At 40.1% G+C, this 22,956-nt stretch overlaps 1 protein-coding gene across 1 annotated transcript; it reads left to right on the top strand.

Annotated features, from left to right (window-relative positions):
• Positions 1–750: 750 nt before the first annotated feature.
• On the top strand, positions 751–19,485 carry LOC102302746 (polycystic kidney disease protein 1-like 2). The gene is made up of 41 exons (XM_042220549.1): positions 751–1,072; positions 1,654–1,812; positions 1,904–2,092; positions 3,191–3,301; positions 3,485–3,632; positions 3,718–3,947; positions 4,036–4,446; positions 4,546–4,673; positions 4,779–4,926; positions 5,344–5,542; positions 5,636–5,747; positions 5,828–5,969; positions 6,093–6,320; positions 7,198–7,340; positions 7,446–7,625; positions 7,739–7,876; positions 8,332–8,478; positions 8,569–8,693; positions 8,769–8,889; positions 9,282–9,410; positions 9,490–9,715; positions 10,601–10,791; positions 10,890–11,120; positions 11,291–11,392; positions 11,540–11,718; positions 11,801–11,947; positions 12,051–12,250; positions 13,261–13,484; positions 13,577–13,793; positions 13,874–14,340; positions 14,587–14,683; positions 14,807–14,947; positions 15,030–15,215; positions 15,496–15,826; positions 16,490–16,623; positions 16,728–16,855; positions 16,960–17,120; positions 18,184–18,394; positions 18,529–18,630; positions 18,717–18,848; positions 18,995–19,485. The coding sequence occupies exons 1-41, from the start codon at positions 751–753 to the stop codon at positions 19,160–19,162; spliced, it is 7,485 nt and encodes a 2,494-aa protein (XP_042076483.1). The 3' UTR covers positions 19,163–19,485.
• The last annotated feature ends 3,471 nt before the right edge of the window (positions 19,486–22,956 follow it).

Here is a 22,956-nt window from a genome sequence, read left to right as displayed (position 1 = left end):
TCTATCTATCTATCTATCTATCTATCTATCTATCTATCTATCTATCTATCTATCTATCTATCTATCTATCTATCTATCTATCTATCTATCTATCCTGATCGATCGACATTTTAACTGTTTCAGCTCTCGAGGTGCCTTCACATGTTACCTATGTACATGGCTGCACACACTAAAAAGTAATTATTGCTTTAATTATTCATTAAGTGAATAATTCCAGGTATTTTCCACAAAATACATTTTGACATGTCACAGCAGGTGGAAAAAGCAAACTTACTGTTTTGCTATGACTGTTTTCCCTTGAAGAGATGAAAGTCATTGTCAGTGTGATTCGTAACAAATTAAAATCTCAGCTCTCAAGAATACTGAGCTTTCTGTGCAGGGGAATTCATTAGTGTAGAATTGCTCCGATAATTTTTTTGATTATCCTTAAACGTGTATTTTAACTTGAACAAGTCTGAACAAGATCAAGCTCACAGTGACGGGGGTTACATCAGGTCTGACTGTGAGGCTTATCTCACTGTGCAGGTTGTGAAGCTCTGCAGTAATGGAGACAGAGGAGCAATCTGGCTGTTGACAGTGAGCTTTTAACCCTTTTCACTGCACAGCCAGGCTTTGTTTGACTCCAAGGATTATGGCCACATACAAAGCTCTGCACCCATCAAGAAAGCCATCCCTGTCAGAGCTACTGACGTCATTACTCTTTAAAAACAAGATGCTACCAGAGAGTCTGAAGAGTGTTCAGCTTCAGAGATGGACAGAACCACTTCAGCTACGCTCACTTTGGTGGTTTTCTTCCTCTGCTGGAGTTGTCACGCCAAGGACGATACTGAAGCTCAATCCTGCCCAGAATACCAGGAAGGTTTCGACGGCTCCTGCTACGAGTTTGTGGATCTGCAGCGATCCTTTCGAGGTGCTGAGGAATGGTGTGAGCGAGGCGGAGGACACTTGGCCTTTATCCTGAACGATGAGACGCAGCAGTTCCTTCAGAAGCACCTGATGCCTGACAGGAACTGGTGGCTCGGAGTGGCACCTGCTGCTCCCAACCTCACGCTTGACTCTGCTGCCACTGAGGGTGAGAGGAGGCACTGAATGACTTCTTATGACTGTATGCATTTCAGTGCTAACATAAACAGTTAGAAAAAAGGTTTTGCAGAAAGTTAGTAAAATTATTGCTTCTTTATAATAGACAAGAAATTCTTTGAAACACACTATAAATATTAAGTATTCTGGTGCACTTATTGACAGAAAAGAGGTATAAGTGATCAATGATTATATTACAAAGTGCACCATAAATTTCAGAAATGAAGGCATTATAACCTCTACTGCTATCTCACTGGGCAGCTTGTGTGTGCATTGTAAATAACTGTGATGTGTTTGTTTACTGACATTCGCAGTGAAAGGAGCCCAGTTGGATATCTCAGCCAACAGGTGTAATGGGAGATAATTGTCACTCTTTTGAACTATTCAATAGGGTGGCTGTCACAAGGCCTGATTTACAGTGGTGTGTTTGTTTCCCTTCACAGAGGACAAGACTTTACCATTTATTCACCCCGTCTGTTCTTTACTGTCAGAAAGAAAACAAATGGGGATGCAGTAATAACATTTCCACCGCATTTCGCTTGATTATCAAAAGTAATTGTTGTGCTTTTTCAGGTGTTCTCGCTTGGTTGGACAGCTCAGATGTAAGTTACAGTAACTGGGTTAACTTGCCAGATGATCAAGCAGCCTGCGCGCATGTCCTGAGACACTCAGGCTTTCAGTGGGAAGCTACAGAAAACTGCAGCCAGGAATTTAACTTCATTTGTCAATTTGGTATGCGCCCTTAAAAAACGTCATATATGACAATACAATTATGCTGCTTCTTTTTCTTATGTAAATTTTCTTCCTTTTTTTCTCCCTGCAGATTCTGGGAGATCAATTGCATGTGATGGCCAAAACGCTACACTGCAGTGTGGTTCTGGTCAAGTTATAGAGATTGATGACAGTTTTTACGGTCGTAAAACAATCCACTACTGCCGATCCCAACTTACACCCTCGCCCACGTCTTCCCAGGAAGAGTGCAGCTGGATCGATGTAACAGATTATGTAACAGGTATTATGGGTCACATCTTTTTAATTGACTTGATCCAGCTTTTGATGGCAGCTATGATACAGAAACAGAAAAACATGTTTACAATAGGTTGGGCTACTCGTCATTTACTTAACCAGTTATTTACCTCGTTACATTTTAGAATGGTAAATTCTGCGGATGCGTGCAGTGTTTGTCTTTATTAAAGCAACATCATCCAAAAGCCAAGAAATCAATCAATACTATTATGTTTTTGTTTCTCGATTCGTGTAAAACATAAAAGCCATCATTGCTCTGTGACTGCAGACAAAGGGGTTATACTGCCAGAAACTAAATTCGTGTAATCCCTCCCTGTTGGAGGTGAAAGATGGGTAGAGTGAATCTACATCCATATTCATAGCAGTATTAGTTATGCTGGAGGGGTTAGTAAGCTTCTCCCTCTTTAAAAAGCTATTATGCAGTCTCACCAGAAGCTTGTAGATACAGAAGGAGGATGTTGAAATTTGATAGTATGAACATTAAATAGCAGCATTCTTTTTAAACATCCTTACCAAAAACAACCTGAGCAAGATTTATTTAGATTTAAATCCCATGTATGGTAGATGCAAGAAATCTGATTGGAACACTTATTCATACTTTTTGGGACTTTCCCCGTCTCCTTAAATTCTGAAGGGAAGCCTTTAAAATCTTGATCAGTCTCCAATAACTCCAGTATTTGAAATATTTGGTTGAAATAATATGCCTTCCAACATATAGGTTGCATTTGCTACACAAATAGCTAGAAGTTTAATGCTTATAAAGTGGAAGGATGAGACATGTCCCAACCACACTCATGGGATCAGAGACTGAGTGCATTTCCTGGACTGACTTTGAAGAGATCAAGTGATAATAGCCATTTATTGGTGAAGAATGCCAATTTCGTGACACATTTATTTAAAATAATAAATATTTATATCTCACTTGTTTATCTAGCTAACTCAATTTTAGCATTTATTGTTTTTATTTGCTTTTTGTGTGACTTTTTCTGCGTTGCCTGTAAAGTCTTATCATTAATGTGCAAACCCTAATAAATAAAGTGTGTTTCATTGCCGTTTGCTCGGCTTGCTGTATGTGTTATTGCAGCTCACTGCCACGGACTGCAGGCTTGCCAGGCTGGAGTAGATCTGAGCACTTTTGGTGAACCATGTCCGGCGCTGGGAAGTTACCTGTCTGCAGAGTATCGCTGCAAAAATGGTCAGATGCACGATTTCTTGTTTTATATACACTTTTTGCACTAAACCCATCAGCCTAAACTCAACCTAAATTCATAAAGACCAGCTGATCAAAACAGATTCCATAGTGCTTATGATGTTATGTGCAAAGATCTTTGACTGTATGTTTCCACAAGTCTAATTCAGTGGTGTGATTTCCTCCTAGGGCTTCAGCTGCTGATGAGTAAACTTGCAGCTGTCTTCGATAATGTCACCATCACCGTGAAGTGGCTCCTTCATCCATTCCAGGGAAACTTAACATGCACAGTGAATGCTGGGGATGGCCACACTATTGATCCGTACAGCCCAGAAGAGTGAGCAAAGATTTGCAGTTGACCAAATATGTTAGATGGATCTTAGTACTTTATTTATATCACAAACACTGCTGCTTTTTCACAGGATGGAGAGCACAATTATACACAAATTCACACATCCTGGTGTCTTCCTGGTTGGAGTGGAGTGCACTACCAGTGACTGGAATGTCGCAGCTCAGAAGTCCATAACGATTCAGGAGCCAGTTGGAGAATTCAGTGTGATTATGTGTAATGGCCAGAATATGTCAACAGGTGGCACTAAATGCAATGCCCTCTTCAATATTCCAGTTCAAATCCAACTTGCAGTGGAGGCAGGTGAGTCAGTTTGGCAGCACAAGGGGTGCGACGATACGTCCATTTCTCAAAAATAGAAGATCATTCTGTTCTTATTTTCTGTAACTAGGTACAAATGTTTCCTACACAATTCATCATGAAGCCCATTTAGTCGCAAATCAATCAGTGGGCAGCGGAAAAATGCCACACAATATTACCCTGAATGCAAGCATGGTGGAGAAGCTCGGTCATGGTTGCCACAACTTCACCTTAGCTGCATCTAACGGGGTCACAACCCGCACGGTGTCTGCTCATCTAGAGCTGTGTCTGCTGCATCCCGTTGAAGGCCTGCAGGCCTCTGTGATTGCGGAGGAAGACGTATGCCCCGACTCGTGTGATCTCATCATTAACATTTCACTGGAGCGAGGAGCCCCTGTGGAGCTGCTCTTCACACTCACTGGAGCTGAGGACACTCTGTCGGAGAGCAGAGATATGCTCGCTGTTGGCTTGCAAACTTACACATTCTCCAGCCCACTTAAAGGTACTTAAAGCTTGAGTCATGCTCCTGTTAAGACAAAACAAGTACCAGTTATATATGATTTGTGCCCGATTTGGTTAAACATGATCTCTTTTGGTAAAGGATCTTTGCAAGTGAACGTAAGAGCCACCAATGGTCTTTCATCCTCTGATGTCGATGTGGACTTAGACAAGATTCTTGAGGCTTGCCAGAATTACTCTGACTTTTCACCGAGCACCAATGAACATACAGTATGTAAAATATCATTTTAAAAAGAAATAATCTGGGAACTTGTGCAAAATATGTAACCTGTTGCAGAAATGACTGCAGCACAATGACTCTGTTTTCATCTCCAGGCAGATAATGTGAGTGACAGTGACTCTGCTGACTTGAAAATAATTGCTACTCCTGACACTTTGGTTGACTACACTCAGAGGGTTACACTGACAGTAACTGGAACTGAATCACTGCCTAGCAAAGAACTGGCATATGAATGGGAATGCAGTAAGTACAACACTAATTCACTGGTCACTAAATTGTGATATGATGCATGGGTCGAGGGAAACCTGGTCATTCAGATCCTTGTTGAAACCCCACAAGCTCTGCCACTGCATCATCGTGAAATTTGTTTTGGCTGTATCAGGAAAATACGTAATCACACAACAGTACAATCAAACTGCAACTGTAATCTGTGATCATTACAAGACAAGAAACACCTAGAAGAGTGCATTATGCCCTAAGTCAAGAAAATTTGCACGGAAAATAGTGTCAGATTGCAGTTTTAGCAAACAGAGCTGATGCTGCACTGCATTGCTTATACAAAATCTTTTATGCTTCATCTTGCTATACCACAGCATTATTATGACATCATTATTATTGTGGTCTTATATTGAGACTGTTTCTGCTTTTTTCCCCACACAGGAGATTGCAAATGCAAAAACAAAACAATGGATGAAACTCATGTGATTGAACGAGAATGCCTCCCAGATCCATTTGAAATGTTCAGATACATTTTAAGAGTAAAGAGAAGGACTTGGTTTAGGAAATGGGCTGAACTTGGAACAGCTTCTAAATGTGTCTCTGTTGTTCCTTCAAAAGAACTCACAGATGTCACCATCAGGTAAAATGGGTTTAATTAGAAACAATGGTATTTGTACAGGATTGCAAACTACAGGAACTACAACCAGTTACTTTATGTTCTTAATTCTTGCAGCTGTGATAATTGTGCTTCAATAAATGTGAATGACCAGGCAAAGCTAAGACTGAGCTGTTTGACGACTTGCCCGCATGTAGTTTGGTATATTGAGGACCCTAAACCTTTGACAGTAAGTCTGAAACAACAACAGGAAATGTGGCTAAATAGACCCGTGTGACAAACAAGAAATAACTAATGAGTTCTCCTCAGGGTAGCCTCGGTAGATGCTACTCCAAAGCGGGAAGATGGCCCCTTACGGAGAAGCACGATGGCAACATTGAATATACCGTTCACAGCCAATATCTAAAAGTCTCAAGGGACATGCAGCAGAACATCACTGTAATTGCTTATGGTGTGTTTTCATGTCATAGATAGACACAGAATGTGTCTTTTAAAAGACATTTTTGATCAACGTCTAGAAAACAAATTATACCTGATCAGGTATAATTTGTTTTAATTTTTTTTTTTTAAACAGACAAGAAGGAGCCGGGGTTTGTCAAGTACACACTTCCAATACCAGACCCTGAGCCAACTGAACCACCTACAAACTCAGTAGTCACAACTGATGCACTGATGGATCCCTCAGTGCCCTCATGTAGCATCTCCCCACCGTCAGGAACTGTGCTCGATGCTTTTGACATTACCTGCAAAACAACTTCTTTCTGCTCTACAGGCTGTCTCTATTGCTTCAAGACCAACACAGGTGAGAGTGTGGTGGAGTGTAATTAGTGTTATTGATGAAAGCAATCTCACAGCTTTTCTGTTTTGATAGTTTTATTTAGCTTTTTAGCCCTTGCCACAAGAGGTCAGCACAGCAGACAGCAACCACATGTTTGATTTGGCGGTTTTATATCTGGAACTAGTGACCTTTTGTTTGCCAAGTGAATATGTAAACCACTACACTATGGGGCCACTAACTCATGAGCAGAATATAAATAAAGCTTTTGTGGTATTTTCGGGCCATGTGCCAGCATCAGCTGCTGCTTTATCAGTTCAAACAAATTGTACAGCTCAGTTGAGAAATGTTTTTTTGTTAGATCGTAGCGCTTTAAAATAAAAAATCTCAGTAGGTGGAGTCGTCGTGGTCTGGGTCAGCTGACCCAGCATTTCTCAGTTTGAACTTTCTAGTATTTATTTAAGAGTCTCTTTAATTCCAGGGTTGCTTAATGTTTATGGTTTTCTTGTGTTTTCCTCTTTGCGTATTCAGTTTGTTCTTAGTTCCTCATTCCTTTAGAGCCATTCCTCTTTCCTGTCTCAAGCCTGTGTCTATGATCTTTGTCTTGAAACTTACTTAGTGCGTGTTATTAGCTTTAGGTTTACAGTTTTCAGTTTTCTTAGTACAAATCCCAAACATAAGCTATAAACCTGCCAACAGCCTACAATAAATGGTTCACAGTCTGCGTTCAGGTCCTCACACTACTCTCCACTACACATACTTGACAGGAGTGGTTCGAAAAGTTGGTGGTTGACTCCCCGGAGAAAGTAAATTAGTTTTCATTTTGATACTTTATCAACCGATGTGTAGGTACGTAATTGAGAATCAAGTGCAACCGTGCTAAACTGCTTCTTTTGTCCTTTAGGCACACATCTACGATGCAGTACTTCAAATGAGGTGAGGTCAGTCTTCTTGCCTCTCGGCGATGCCAACAACAAGTACAGTTTGTGTGTTGTGGTGACTGTGAAAAATGAGCGAAAAACAGCAACTTCAACTGTCATCACTCAGGTTGGTCATCAGTCAATTATTACATTTTCTCAAATACAAAAAGGAAGATTAGAGAAATGCTAATGATTAATTAAATAACCTCAGTTATTGTGTTTCTACCTTAAGGTACGGAAAGGTGACTCCAGTGCCTCCGTTAGCACTCTCCAGTCTGCAGTGGAGGACTCTGTGAGTCAGTTAGAGGAGCAAGGTCTGCTCACCGGTGAGGCGCTTGGACAAATATTTGCTTCTGTTTCCGATATCCTGAATACAGTGAGTGGCCAACATCAGAGGGACGAGCGGTCAAAGGTAACAGAATGCAGTTAATGTTATAACTGGACCGGGTAACACTGCTGTGATGTTTACGAGGCCCACAACTTGCGAGTGGAGAACATGATAATCATCGTTTCCTTCTCTTTCAGCTGAGAGAGCAAATGCTGACCAGAATGAGTACAGTTCTGCAGGACTGCCCCAGCAACACGACTCAGGAAGTGCAAGTGACCGCCAGAGCTGTGGCTGGGCTCACGCACCGCTCAGAGGAGCTCAGTCCTGCTGCTCAAGTATAATACATTAGATATCCAATAAAGTGCAGTGCAGACCACCTGCTTTGATAAGGCTGTAACAATACCTGCTGTCTGTTTGCATTATTTATTTAAGGATCAGTCTGAAGTCTTTAATCAGTCAAAGCTGATTAAAGACTAAAAATGTGACGTTGGCACAGATGTGTAAAACACAGCAGGATTAAGTGAAACCAGTATTCAATCATGCAAAGTCAGTCAACTTCTTGAGTAGGACTCTTGAGAACAACTGTTGAATTTAACTGTGCAATGAATATATTTTGCAGCAACACCAAGCTAAAACAACAACAACAAATTAAGTTTAAATACTTAATTTGGGTAGTTTAAATACCCATTTAAACTACAGGTTTAGTGTAATCATCAGCCTTTTTTGTAGGCTTAAGGCAAATCAACACTGACCCTTTTGTGGTTTCTGCTGCTGCATTTCCTCTCTCCAGGAAGAAGCGGGTTCTCTGTTGGTAGACCTCAGCTCCTCCCTCAACAGTATCAGCATCAATCAGCAGAGCACAGATGATGTAGAACTGGTGCAAGCAGCTGCACCCATAGTTGAAGCAGCCAGTAATATTTTGAATGTTTCATCAAATGTGAGAACAAAATTATGACATATCATGCTGGATGTCATTCCTACGTCCACTGCGGTCTTTACCAAACAAGATGTTGTATGTTCTCCTTAGAAAAAAGTCTCAGAGTTTCTTCTGACTGGGATAAATAATGTCCAGAGTGCTCTGCTGAATAACAAAGAGCTGAACGGAGAGCCTGCCATCATTGACTCTGGTCAAATCAGTGTGTATGTGAACAGGTAAGACATCACAGGCTCTGACTTGGACATGTGCTCAAGAATTCCTGAAGATAATTATAACACCGTCTTCTCCAGGATTTCTCCAAAAAGCATGCAAATGCTGGATATAAATGCTCAGAAAAACAGCTCCTCGAGTTTTTCCTTCCCTGCTCTTCCTCCTCATATTGTCTCTCCAGATGAGCCAGTGGACGTCAGAGTAAGTGTTTGCACGCTGAAGGGAAGTGGACATCATCATCAGTATATTTTTGAGAGTTTTTTCTGTTTTCTGTTCTAGTTTTCTTTTTTAGCATTTGTTTTTTCCTATAGCTGAAAGTCCACAGTTTAGATTTGATGAACGTATCATTTTAGCTCCAGCAATAAGAGATACAAACAGACCACCTTATTTGTAGGGTTATCTCTCTTTTCTGGCTTTGTAAACTACAAGATGTTGGAACCATTTAAAAGAATTACAAACAAGTAAAATCATATAAATAAAAGCGAGAAGGAAAAGGTGTTTTCAGAAAGCAAAAGCAAAGTTTCGTAGATGGGAAAAAAAAGGCTTCACCAAAATCATCTGAGCCTCTATTTATTGTATTACCTACTTTCTAGATGATGAGTTTTGAGAAGAATCCATATTCTTGGAAGGAGGAGAACATCACAGGAACTGTGGGATCCGTTTCCCTCACCAGAGTGAATGGCAATGTCATTCCTGTTGAGAACTTACCTGAAGAGATAGAGGTACTATTGCATAAGAGATACTTTTATTTACTTTAGTTTAAGAAGCATTTGGGGCATGATGTCTTTTCTGGAGTTTCAGATTCTCCTACCCCGGCTTGACAGCGGACAGGAGAACAGCACAGTCCTGGACCTCGCCAATTTCAGCACATTAATAATTGATGTTCCCTCTCCGGATGTAACACTGGTGCTGAAAACTGAGCCTTCTGAAGACATTTCCTTCATGCTCTTCCTGGGATATAAAGATTATCCAAGTGATAAGGATTATGTAGCCAAGACAAAGATCCCTATAGAGAGTGCGAGAGAAGGTCAGTATTTTGTTTTTAGAAAAGAATATTAGGGTTGCATATAATTAATGTAAATTCTTTTTTATCTGGGCTTCTTTTTCTTAAAATAGCCGACATCCCTAAGTATCATGATAACACAAACACTTCTTTTGCGTACTGCCATGTTAAAGTTTAGGACAGCACAATTAGAAAAAGACTGAACAAGCCTTTTTAGCTTGTTTTGGAGGGGTTTCCAGGAGAAAACCTCTTCTCTCAGAAAGAACATGACAGCACAGCTTAGGGCTACAAAGTTTCATCTGAACAAACCACAAGAGTTCTGGAAGAATGTTTAAAGAGATGAGACCAAAGTGCTGCACCATGTTTGATTAAAACACGCAGGATATCAGCACAAACGCCTAAAACCAAACCTCAGCCTGATTGAAATGCTGTGGTGGGACCTCAAAAGAGCTGTGCATAAACTAATGCCTAAAAATGAAATGAAGAACCATTGTAAAGAAGACTGAGCCAAAATTACATCAGAGATCAATGAAGCCTAGCAGAAAGTGATTATTTTTAAGTTACTGCAGCTAAAGGTGGTTCTACAAGCTCTTGCCGGGTGTGGTAGCTTTCTTTTTCACGTGACTGCAGAACAAACATCCTTTTCATACTTTGCAGATAACAAATAACAGTAGATCCCATTCCTGTGTGGTCATGCATGGTGAATAATGTACTGTATAGTATAGTGTGGATGTAAATCTGCATTAAGTTGAAGATAGCTCTCAAATTGTGGGAACCAGAGCCACATTATGAGGGCATCTCTACCTCATGAAGACAAGGATTAAGCATTAAGGTTATGCAAGCAGTAATTATGGTTAAAGTTAGAATGAGTCTTCTTAAAATTGTCTCTATCTCTCTGTTATAACACAGAAGAAAAATTTACTTGGGTGCTGAGTCCCAAAGACAGAACAGATGATGTTGGTGTGCACTACCTTGTTATAAAGCCCATTGTAGAGCCAGGAATCAAATCCATCAACGCCAGTGTCACTGTCATCTCCATCGCTGCCCAGTGCAAATACTGGAATGAAACTGGGTCTTTTTGGAGTGAGGATGGCTGCAGGGTAGGTGTAAAAAAATCACATCCAAACTGATTGCATTATTACTTCCTTAAAATGTGGAGTGTGAGGTTTGATCACCTGGCTTCTTGTTTTGTTCACAGGTTGGTCCACTCACCACACCTTTGGTCACTCAGTGTCTCTGTAACCACTTGACTTTCTTTGGCAGCTCCTTCTTTGTCATGCCTAACTTGGTGGATGTGTCACGCACCGCTGAACTTTTTGCTACATTCACAAACAACCCCGTTGTGGTGTGTTTTGTCGGAGCCATTTTTTGTGCTTATCTATTGGTGGTGGTATGGGCGCGCAGGAAAGACATGCAAGATTCAGTCAAGGTAAAGTAGAGCTTCACCAGTTTACACCTTTTGCTTTTAAGAATTTCATGCTAACCTTCAATGTTTCATCTTGATTTTACTTTAATTTTGTCTTGAAATTAAAATTTTACCATCATGTTTTAAAAAAAAAAAAGAAAATCCTAAACGTTGCCCATTGCATCCACTTCCAGGTCAAGATAACAGTTCTTGAGGACAATGACCCCTTGGCTCAGTATCGTTACCTGCTGAGTATTAACACAGGACACCGACATGGGGCATCCACTTCCTCTCAGGTCAGTGATGTTGATGCAGACTTGGATGGACTCACAGCAAAGGCAAAACCCATCTGATGTTTTTGTTGAACAACGTATGATTGTGGTATTCTGATGGCTCTCACCATCCAAGCCTCGACTAACCATTTAGTTATTTTTTTATTTTAGGTAACCATAACTCTGCTGGGTACAGAGGGAGAAAGTGAGCCCCACCACCTGACAGATTCAGAGAAGCCTGTGTTTGAGAGAGGTGGGGGGGACATGTTTCTGCTGACCACACACTTTTCTCTTGGAGAGCTGCAGAGCATAAGACTGTGGCACGACAACTCAGGAGATCACCCTGCGTGGTACGTGGGTCAAAGGGAAAAAGGCTAATGATATGCTTGAGCTGTATCAATATTTTTGATATTTACTTCAATCAATGTGCAGGTATGTTAGCAAAGTGATGGTGCAGGATCTGGAGACTGGTCAAAAGTGGCACTTTCTCTGTAACTCCTGGCTGGCTGTAGATATGGAAGAGTGCACTCTCGACAAGGTATTCCCAGTAGCAACGGAGGTGGATCTAAAGAGATTTAGGTGAGACTTGTCATTTATTCAAGGGATTTTGAATCCACTCTGTTTTTGGAGTTTGTTTTCTTGACTTTAATTTCTTGAATCACTTTTCTTAAAAACTTTTTAGTAATCTGTTCTTCATGAAGACAGCCAAGGATTTCCGTGATGGCCACATCTGGTTCTCTGTCATTAGTCGACCTCCGTGCAGCACTTTCACACGTGTGCAGCGAGTGTCCTGCTGTTTTTCCTTACTGCTGTGCACCATGCTGACCAGCATCATGTTCTGGGGCATCCCCACAGACCCCTCTGAGCAGACGATGGACCTGGGTAAGTAACAAAATGTACACAAAGCTTTCACAAAGCTGAAAAACAACAGTAGATAAGTAATTTTGTAATGCAAAGTGTTTAATATTTAATCCAAGAGTTTTTGATACTTCTGCATCATAAGTGTAATTTTTTATTTTGTTAAAAACTTTATGAATACAATCAGACACATGCAACAAATTGTGCAAATTAAAATTCATATATGCAAATTGATGTTTAAATACTTTTTGTTAAATAATTTGTTACAAGATTCAATAAACACAACAGGTTCAAATATTTTGATGTGAAGAGAAATATCTCATGGTTGATGTGGAGTTTGATGCTCATGATGCTCATGTGAGTTTTGGATTCCTGCATTCATTTTATTACACTCTCCATGAATTCTTGTGTTTTGTTTCTTGTTTGGTTCAGTTTTGGGGGCCCTGTTCCCAGTTCAGGTTTTAGAATTGAGTGTTACGATGTGTTTCAGTTTGTTCTAACATTTTATTTCAGTTCATGGCTTGATTTTAGTCTGTTTCCCAGTCTGTATTCCCGTTTCTTTGTTTATGCGCTCGCTCCTTCTGCATCCCTGACTTCCTGCTTAATGGAATCCTTTATGGATGGATCAGGTCTGCTCCTCCCTGATTTTACCTGTTGTTAAATACTTTCTCATACATCCAGCCCTCACCTGTGTCTTGTTTGTCTATAACTCTGTTGCATATTTATAGCCTCGTCTTCTCTTTTTTTGTGGTTTGGTCCCAGATTAAGTTGCTCACTTGTTTGTTTGGACTTACACTTAGTTTTCAGTATTAAAAGCTTTTCTTTAATTGCACATTTCCTTACCTTCAAGTCTATGCATCGTCAAAACTGACAAGATTTACAAATTTTACATACGTGCAAACGAAAAGAAGAATATCTGATTGATTTTTTACAAAAGATTTGGTAGCAGGAGTAAGTAAGACCAACATAAAAAGATTTAATCTTTCATCAGTGTTCATTAAAACCCAATTCAAAGTAAGACTTTAACTTGGCAGGTCACATCGAGTTTACCTGGCAACAGGTTATGATTGGAGTTCAAAGTTCAATCATCATGTTCCCCATCAATCTGCTCATCGTGAGTATCTTCAGAAACACTCGTCCTCGAGAGAAAACCACCAAAGCAGATGCAAAACAGGGGAAGACTGTCCGAGTTTCTCCCTCACAGACGTCGTCCCCACAGAAAGAGATAAAGGACATCACACCAGATACCGTGATGAAGGTGAAGTTTATGTTATTTGTACCTCTTCAGTGTAGTACCAGTAAATATTTTGTTCTCCATGTCTGAAGAGCTTGGTGTGGTTTCTTGATTAGGACATAAAAAGAATTGCTCAGTCTCTCTCAAAGGCCATGAAGAGCCCACTGCCACATCTGGAGCTCCATCACGGTCAGCAGGCTGACATCAACAGTCTGCTGTCTCTGGTGGAGGACATCATCAGACAGCAAAACCAAGCCGCTGAAGACTTCTACACTGATTCTTCTAAAAAAGATCAAGCTATGATCCTTAGTTTGGGTGCGGTGAATCTGCAAGGTAAACTGCACTATAATATTATAAATGCTTTTAAATTCTATATATAATTTATGTCCTTCTTTGTGTGTTTGCTTGGACAGAAACCAGTGTGTGGGAGGGCTCTGAAAAAACTTTAGATCTAGCCCAGAAGAAGAGCAACAAGAGCCGGTACCTGTACAGGCAACTGCAGCTTATCGAGAAGGAGCTTGGTATGTTGGGACCTTCTCAGTTTCCAAATCCAGACAGCTACAACCGAGCCATGCAGCAAGTTCATGGAATGAAGGGGCTTCTGGAATACCACCTACCCATGTCAATCCTGGATGGAGATAAGCTCAGCTGTTTCCCCGGGCCAGAGGAGAGTCTTGGTGGGAAGAAGAAATGCTGCCAAGGAGGGCTACCGTGGTGGTTTGTGTTTATCGGGTGGATACTGGTGATCGCAACCAGTGGTGTGTCAGGATACTTCACTATGATGTATGGGCTGACTTACGGGAAAGACCGTTCTATAAGCTGGCTTATTTCCATGGTGGTCTCCTTTTTTGAGAGTCTTTTTATCACCCAGCCTTTAAAGGTGAGAAACATTACAGTATATGTAGGAGCAGAAGATTTTAGCCCACTTTAGAAGATTTTTTTAACTGACATTTTATTCAATTTTAGAAAATTACTAAACAATATCAAATCCGTTTTTGTGCGAAATACTGCACTGATTTACCTGTATACTGCAATTACTGTTACATTTTCTGAAGACAATCCACTCTAGACAAGCCATTTTTAAATGCGAGAGTCTGTAGGTCAATCTCTCTATCTTTTGCTGCAGGTTCTTGGATTTGCTGCTTTCTTTGCCCTCGTCCTGAAGAAAGTTGACCAGGAGGAATACGGAGAACCAGCCATAGAAGAAAGTCTCAGAAGCCCAGGTAGTTTTATTTTGTATCCTTGTTTTTTTTTTTTCTTTTTTAATTTTGCATTGCATCTTTTGCATTGTTTTGTGTTGAAGAACAAAAAATGCAATGCATCTAAAATCTAAAATCCTCCCCCAGACAATCCTGATGCAGTCCAGGCAGCAAGAAGAGACAGCACCTGCAGTTTCTATAAACCACCACCTCCCACTGATATCGAGAAGATGCGGAACAACATGATTAAAGAGCAAAAAGTCTTTGCACTCATACGGGAGCTTGTCGGTGAGGAAACCACTTTGATTCAAAGCAAGAACAGGAACTAACATTTTAACAAACTGATGTAAGGGATCTGTTTTTGTTGCAGTCTATACGGGATTTATGTGGATGTTACTCCTGGTGGCATACGGTCAGAGGGACCCCAACGGCTACTTTCTGACTCAACACATTCGCAAGAGCTTCAGCAAAGGCGTCTCAGACACAATGAGCATTCAAGATGTGTTCAACTGGGCAAACACGACTCTGCTGAGCAACTTGTTTGGAGAGTACCCAGGTCAAATATCAGTGACGCTAATTGGCACACAGAATGTTTTACATGAATCCCTTGTGAAATTTGAAAATCTTTTAGTTTAGTTTTGATAGTTTTTTTTTAATAAATAGCTGAAGCTTATCTCAATTAAAAACAATTTTAAAAATGTAACAATTAAATACAAGATATTAAACAACTCCTGAGAATTTAACAATATTACCCATGTGAAACTAACTCTATATTTATGTAGTAAAGCATAAAGATTCATTAAAATTTCTTCTTGTCATTTGGAAATTGGTACCAGGATTTATCACTGATGGAAACTCAAGGCTTGTGGGCAACGCTCGTCTCCGCCAGGTGAGGGTGCAGAAAAACTCTTGCCACATAGCTCGATCCATGCAGGAGTCTATCCCGGACTGTCACACTCCGTACTCATGGGAGCTGGAGGACATGGGCTCCTACGGCCCAGGTTGGACTCGACCTGTAGGTCGTAATGCTTCAACGAACATTCACGACCCGTGGAAGTACAAGTCTCAGCGTAAACTGAGGGCCTACCCCATCTGGGGCAATGTGAAGCTCTACAGAGGAGGAGGGTTTGTGATGGATCTGGGGCCAGATTTCCAAAACTCCAGCAGGTAGTTAATTTTAATTGCGGGTGAAATTATTGCACTTAAATGGTATAAAGAGTAAACTGAAAATATTTAGAATTCAGAGCATTTATCAAATAAAAATATTAAAATTAAAATATTGTTTCATACATAATAATTGCAGTTGTAACTTGTGGGTTGCAGGTTTAATTACTCTTATTAAGACAAAGTAAACTTAAATGTATGATGAGTAGACAGGAGCCATTGCATTGGTCTTCAGAAATATGACTATTATGACCGAATAAGTAATTTGCTTCTCAAAAAAAGATCCACATCCACATGGCTCAGCTGATACTCTTCTCAATGAATATTCACTTTATAAATCACATCTATGCTACACTTTGGGCTACTTTAGCCTGCTCACAGTTGCAGCATGTAGCAGCAGGCAGGTTTTCAACCATCTCCTCCTGAGCTGACTTAATCAGTGTCATATCTCTTAACACTGATAGATGCTTTGCCCTTGCTGGTCAGAAGATCCCATTTATACTGGCAAATCCAAATTTCTGCAGATAGAAAAAAAAATCTTATCTTGAGTGTCCCTGACTGGTTCTGATTTGTCTTTTTTATCCTCGTAGGAAAGAACTGTTAGTCTTGAGTCACGTTTTAAAGTACAAAATCTGTAAATTACTTCGTTTATCGTTGCTGCTGTAGAACCCTTCAGTACCTTTATGAGAACACCTGGTTTGACGTGTACACCCAAGCAATCTTTGTTGAGTTCACTGTGTACAATGCCAATGTCAACCTCTTCTGCATCGTCACACTTGTGCTGGAGACCACAGCAACAGGTGAGTAGACCAGATGTAGACCAGATGTAGATATTCTGTGTGAGTTGCACAAATCCTCAACCGTTATGAGAACCACCTAATCTGTCATACCGTGTTTCTAACAGGAGCGTTCCAGTTCCGCAGTGAACTTCAGACTGTGCGTCTTTACCAGTCGACCGGTGGCCTTCACATCTTTGTCGTGGCTTCTGAAATCATCTACTTTCTTTTCATCATCTATTACATGTTTGTTCAGGTGCACAAGCTTTATCTTTTCTTTGCTAATATAAATATAAGTTATTACAAGTGAAGTTATACAGTAAATATGCTCACCTGATTCTGTTTCCTATGTGTTTACAGGGAAAGTTGATGAGGAAACAGAAATGGACTTATTTCAAGAATAAGTGGAACCTGCTCGAGTTGGCGATCATCATTCTCAGCTGGAGCGCCCTGTGTGTTTTCATCAAGAGGACTTTACTCGGGAACAGAGACATGAACTATTACCAGAACAACAAAGAGCAGTAAGCAATAAGAAATGCTGTGAGTTTATGAACCACTTATGTATTGCTCTGCCCACCAGGAGCTGCACAAATCAGGTTTTTTTCTATTTCTCAGGGGTCAAGGTCACAATTTAGTGGCTCTCCAGTAGCATGACCATGCATTGATGAAACGAATTCACTTTGGCAGAGAGTGCATACATCATGCTGTGCTACTGGTAGTTTGAGAACACTAATTTTAGCTAAAACAAATCATTTGTGTGTGTGTGTGTGTGTGTGTGTGTGTGTGTGTGTGTGTGTGTAATCCCTGTGAGCCAAAAGCTCAGGCTTCAGGTTTAAATGGTCTGTTTCAGAGAGTTTTTTATCTTTATAGGGATGGGAAAGGGAGCTAAAATTGTTTGTTTTTGACAGTGGATGAATTGAAGGGCTTTACAAAGGTCTAGTGTAAAGCCTTGAATATATCCTCCCCATCTGTCCCCCAGGTCTGCTCAGATCAGGGTGAGGACAACCTCATCATTAGACAGCGAGCGTTAGGGTCCGTGTGGATGTTTGTGTGTCTGTCTGCTTTTTGTGACCACGTGGGCTCGTCCATAGAGAATTTACATTACACCAACAACACATCCACCCCGGGTAATGGATTTCAAGCGGACTTCATAACTACTCAACCGAAGAGTGTCCACAACAAAGACTTAACGTGTGAGAGGATTATTTTTAACTGTGAATCAAGTGAGGCTGTCTAAATAGAGTTCAGGACTGATATGGAGTTGGAAATGAGCATCAGAGGTCCACTTTAATTCATTTTTAACTGGTAAGTTTTTAAATCTTGTGTGTACAAGATGACACAACAAAAATAACTGGTGCACATAAGATAAAAATGTGTGCAGATGGAGAAAAATCACCTTAAGGAAACGAAAACATACATGCAATCCACATCAAGAGTAACTGTGCAATATGACATTTTAAATCTTGATTTATGATTGTGATGGTGAAAATATTTATTTGTATTCTACGGTGAGCAATAAAGGCTTTAAAAATAAAACAATTTAAAGAAAATAAGTCATTTTCTTTCTGTTTCTGCTCTGTCCAGGTTCGTCAGTTTCCATGAAACAGCCAAGGCCGATGCAGTGCTTGGATATCTGATTGCCTTTCTGGTACTGCTGGCTACAGTCAAACTGTGGCACCTGCTGAGACTGAACCCCAAGCTGCACATGATTACAGCCACACTGCAGCGAGCTTGGACTGAAATTTCAGGCTTCCTGGTGGTCATGACCATCATGTTTCTGGCCTACTCTATTGCTGTGAGGAGTTTCCCACGCTTAACATCAACATGCTGCTGGAGTCCATGTTTCTCTCTCTGTTTTATGTTTACTTTGTGAAATAGAAGTCATTTAAAGGTGGTCACTGACACAGAGGTGAACTTTCTATTTTCCAGTCTAACCTGATATATGGCTGGAAGCTGTACTCCTATCGGACTCTGCTTGATGCTGTGCAGACCATGGTCAGCTTGCAGCTTGGTATTTTTAACTATGAAGAGGTCAGTATGAGACAATCATAATTCAACCACAGCTCACTTTTGCTGCTCATCCTCCTTCACTATAGTTCTTGCTTCTGGTCCCACAGGTACTAAATTACAATCCAGTGCTCGGTGCTTTCCTCATCGGGTCCTGCATCGTGTTTATGACCTTTGTGGTGCTGAACCTCTTCATCTCCGTCATTCTGGTGGCATTCACTCAGGAGCAGATACATCACAAGGTAACTCACCCACACCAGGTCTGAAATGCTGCTGGTGTTATTGTTCAGTTCCAGTAGAGACCTGATTGTTAACATGTTTTTGTTTTTAATGACCTGAGATGAATTAATAATCCTTGAGTTATACTGAATGCTCACTGTTCTTGCAGCCGTCAGAAGAGGATGAGATTGTGGACCTGATGCTAATGAAAATCTGCAGTTTGTTTGGAATCAAATGTAAGAAAGAAGGAGACGGCCTGACCGGGACGCCAGACACGTCGTCTGCGCCGAATAACACACTCTCAACTATTTCTTCTGGGAATATTCATGATGGATGATAAGTGGGACAGGGATAGAAGGTTAACATTGTGATACCCATCAAATGCTTTGCTTTAGTTTCTACTTGCCTTCATTAGCATGATTTAGTTGTCATGTTGTTGTTGCTTTGTAACGCAATATTTTAACCCTTCCAAGTGTCTGTATTAGCATTTTTCTGTGCTGCTGCAGAGCTGGAACCATTGTACGAGAAGCTGATGCACTGCAGATGCTAGAAACTGAGGCGATCCTTATTTTATCCACATATGAGGCATTGTACGTAGAATGCAGTTTGTTGTGATAAAGGAAATAAATTAGTATTTATGTGACTAAATCGTGGACAATATGCATTTATTCCATATAGGTACTTATGGATATTAGTGGAAACTTGCACTGGCATTACCCTGGCAAGGCTAATCAATACTGTCATTACTGTCCAGTAGTCAGCAGCCATGCCCAGTAGTTAATAGTAATATACTGAGCACTGTGTTGTGCTTAGCATTATATCCCCATGACCAATTTCTGTAAGAGCATCTCATATAACACAAGTTTAGACAACATACACAAGAGAGCAGAGCACAGAACTTTCAAGTTAATGTGCAAGTTCTTTAGACTGCTCATAGCATCTTCAAGACCTCTTAAAGACGTTATCGCGTGAAGTCTTATCCATTCAAGCTACAAAAAAGGGAATTTAAGACACTTCAAACCCACATAATGTCTTCTTCCACACAGTGCATATGGTAAAAATCCATAGATCAGTGAACCATAAATACCAGTATGCAGTTCATATTACCTGACAACTGAAATTCTTTTGTTGCTCTAATGTGCATTAATGTAAAAGTCAAATGTTCTTTCTCTCCTGTCATCTAGTCTGGGATAACTGGTAGTTCTACATCACCTGCAGATGTAAATTTTGTCTGTCTCAGCTCTTTGAGTGAGATTTATAACCTATGAATGGATAGATAGACGGATACAGACTGCTTTAGACAATTCCTCTGTCACTGGGTCTTTACCAGCAACACCAAAAATGTTAAAATGAGAAAAAGAATCAAATATTACATTTAAAATGTTAAAGTGTCTTTTGAAAACATGCCAGCAACGGTACTGATGACTTGATGACCTGAAGGTTCCATAGGTGCTGTGTGCTTGCTGTAGCTGACCAGGCTTGATTTTAAGCCTTTGAATTGAATTGTGGCACTACAGGGATCCTCAGGGCTGGAAGCAAACAAGCAGTAAGCTGCTAAGGACTTTTCACTTTCTATCAAGGCCAGAAGCCAACAATATGGAGATAGTGGGAGAGGAGCTTGATGAAGGATAGGATCAAAATAACCTGGAAAGCTTTTTGGCCCCACAATACAACAATTTGCATATAAATTGGGTTAGAATTACATCAGAGATCATCTCCACTACTGTTGTAATGGACAGGATGACAGATGAGGTTAGGTCTCCATGGAATATATATATATATATATATATAACGTATATATCGATATAAAGGATATTGTCACATCGATATTTTTAAAAAACTCGATATATCGCCCAGCCCTATGAACTATGTATTTGGACATATCTCCAGAATTGATTACGCTGCAACTTATATAACTCTACAATTTTATCAAAGCTTAAAAAACATTTAGTCCCACAGTCAAATAAATCTGATACATTAAGGATGCCTGCTTTACGCCACTGTAACCAGTCAACCGATGTCCCTCCAATTAAAATTCTTTTATTACTCCATAAGGTTGCCGAAGGTGATTTAATAAAGGCCCAGCGACCTGCCCTATGTAATTTAAACCACAATGTCTTTGTAATTATAGGATTGGTAGTTTTATGACTGCTATCAAACAGCTCCCTCCAAGGAGAAATACCGCCATTAACTTCCGTCTCTGTATGGCACCAGATGGGTTTAACTGGTGCAGTAGGTAACCAAGCTCTAAGTTGTTTCACGTTCATCACCCAATAATACCATTGGAAATTAGGCAATGAAAAACCTCCTTGTTTTGCACTCGCTTGAAGTTTCTTAATACTTAAACGATGCAGTGAGCTACCCCAAAGAAACTGCCAGATTAAAAAGTCTAGATCTTTGAAATACTGGAATGTGTAATGGAATATTAGATAAAATATAAAAGATCATGGGTGCAGTCATCATCTTAATACAACTAATTTTACCCCATATTGTGAGACGTACTCTGGACCATCTACCAAATTCCATTTTTATTCTTTCAAACATTGGCTCCATATTTGCTCGAACCATCTTAGTGTAATCCGAGGTAATTTGTATCCCTAAATACCTAAAACCATTCACGGACCACCGAAACGCCCACTGTTTAAATAAAGTATGGGGGCAGTGTCCTGACATAGGCATTGCCTCTGATTTATCCCAGTTGACGCGATACCCTGAAAGCAGCGTAAAGCTTTCTATACATTCTAATAGGGCTGGAATTGACTTCCCAGGCTGGGTCATAAGTAACAACATATCATCTGCATATAATAGAAGCTTATGTTGACTATTACCCATCGAAATTCCAAATATATTTACATTATTTCTCAGTTTTTGTGCCAGAGGCTCTATAGCAATTACAAAAAGACCGGGGCTAAGGGGACAACCCTGTCTTGTGGATCTCTGTAAAAGGAATAGGTCTGATATGAGCCCATTCGTCAATACTCGCGCTGAAGGCGAATCATATAATATCTTTATCCACCTAATAAAATTGTCACCAAAACCAAACTTTTATAATGTCTTAAACAGATAATCCCACTCAACACAATCAAAAGCTTTTGCAGCATCCAGCGACAGGGCCACTGTTGGATATACTGAATCATATACATAATTTTGCAAATTAACCAACCGCCTAATATTATCTGAACCATAGCGGATTGGAACAAAACCAGATTGGTCTGCATGAATTATTTTCACCATTACTACTTTTAATCGACCCGCTAAGACCTTTGCCAAGGTTTTTTGGTCAGAATTCAGCAAAGATATGGGGCGGTAACCACTTGGGTCTAAAGGGTCTTTCCCAGTTTTAAGAATAAATGTTATAAGTCCAGAGTGCATTGACTGAGGTAATGAGCCTACTTTGAACGCCTCATTATAAACATCGAGCAACAGGGGACTTAACATATCCTCAAATGCTCTATAGAAATCCAATGGTAACCCATCTAATCCTGGAGCTTTATTAAGTGGCATACTGTTAATTGCACGGGTAATCTCCTCCACTGTAATTGGAGCATCTATAATCTGCTGGTCAGTAGTAGAAAGCTGTGGCAGGTTTAAATCAGTAAAGAATGCTTCGAATTTCTGTTCATCTAAACTACCTTGTGTAGAATAAAGATTATTGTAAAAGGCCCTGAATCCATCATTTATATGTCTAATAGAAGTTGAAATAACCCCATCTGATTGTCGTATGCCTGGGATATGGTTCATACTGTCTTTCTGTTTAAGACGGTATGCTAATAAACGACTCGGATTTTCTCCCATTTCCCAATATGCTTGATTAATGCGAAATAAAGCGTATTCTGCCTTTCTGTTGTACAGTACATTCAACTTATATTTAACTTTAACAATTTTATTCAACGTAACTCTGTCTTTTGTATGGGAATGTACTGCCTCAAGTGCCTTTAATTTGGCTTCTAACGTAATGATATTCTTCTTAGCTGCCTTCTTTTTAAAGGAAGCGTAAGAAATTATCCTCCCCCTTAAGTATGCCTTCATAGCATCCCACCAAGTAGCCAATGTAGTGTCCTCTCGATTATTTGTCTGTTTGTAAAATTGTATTTCATCTCTTATCAATTTAATAAACCCAGAGTCTTTAAT

This window comes from Haplochromis burtoni, unplaced genomic scaffold (genome assembly GCF_018398535.1).
Source record: "Haplochromis burtoni strain Fernald_Lab_line unplaced genomic scaffold, NCSU_Asbu1 Contig_50, whole genome shotgun sequence".
NCBI classification, from domain to species: domain Eukaryota; kingdom Metazoa; phylum Chordata; class Actinopteri; order Cichliformes; family Cichlidae; genus Haplochromis; species Haplochromis burtoni.
This window is presented reverse-complemented; position numbering and strand designations above follow the sequence as displayed.

Excerpts from the sequence above, each read along its gene's own strand:
- LOC102302746 (XM_042220549.1), top strand. The coding sequence starts at position 751 with ATGGACAGAACCACTTCAGCTACGCTCACTTTGGTGGTTTTCTTCCTC. Across the intron at positions 3,302-3,484 it reads AGAGTATCGCTGCAAAAATG|GGCTTCAGCTGCTGATGAGT; the intron begins GTCAGATGCACG and ends ATTTCCTCCTAG. Across the intron at positions 11,719-11,800 it reads TCAGGAGATCACCCTGCGTG|GTATGTTAGCAAAGTGATGG; the intron begins GTACGTGGGTCA and ends ATCAATGTGCAG.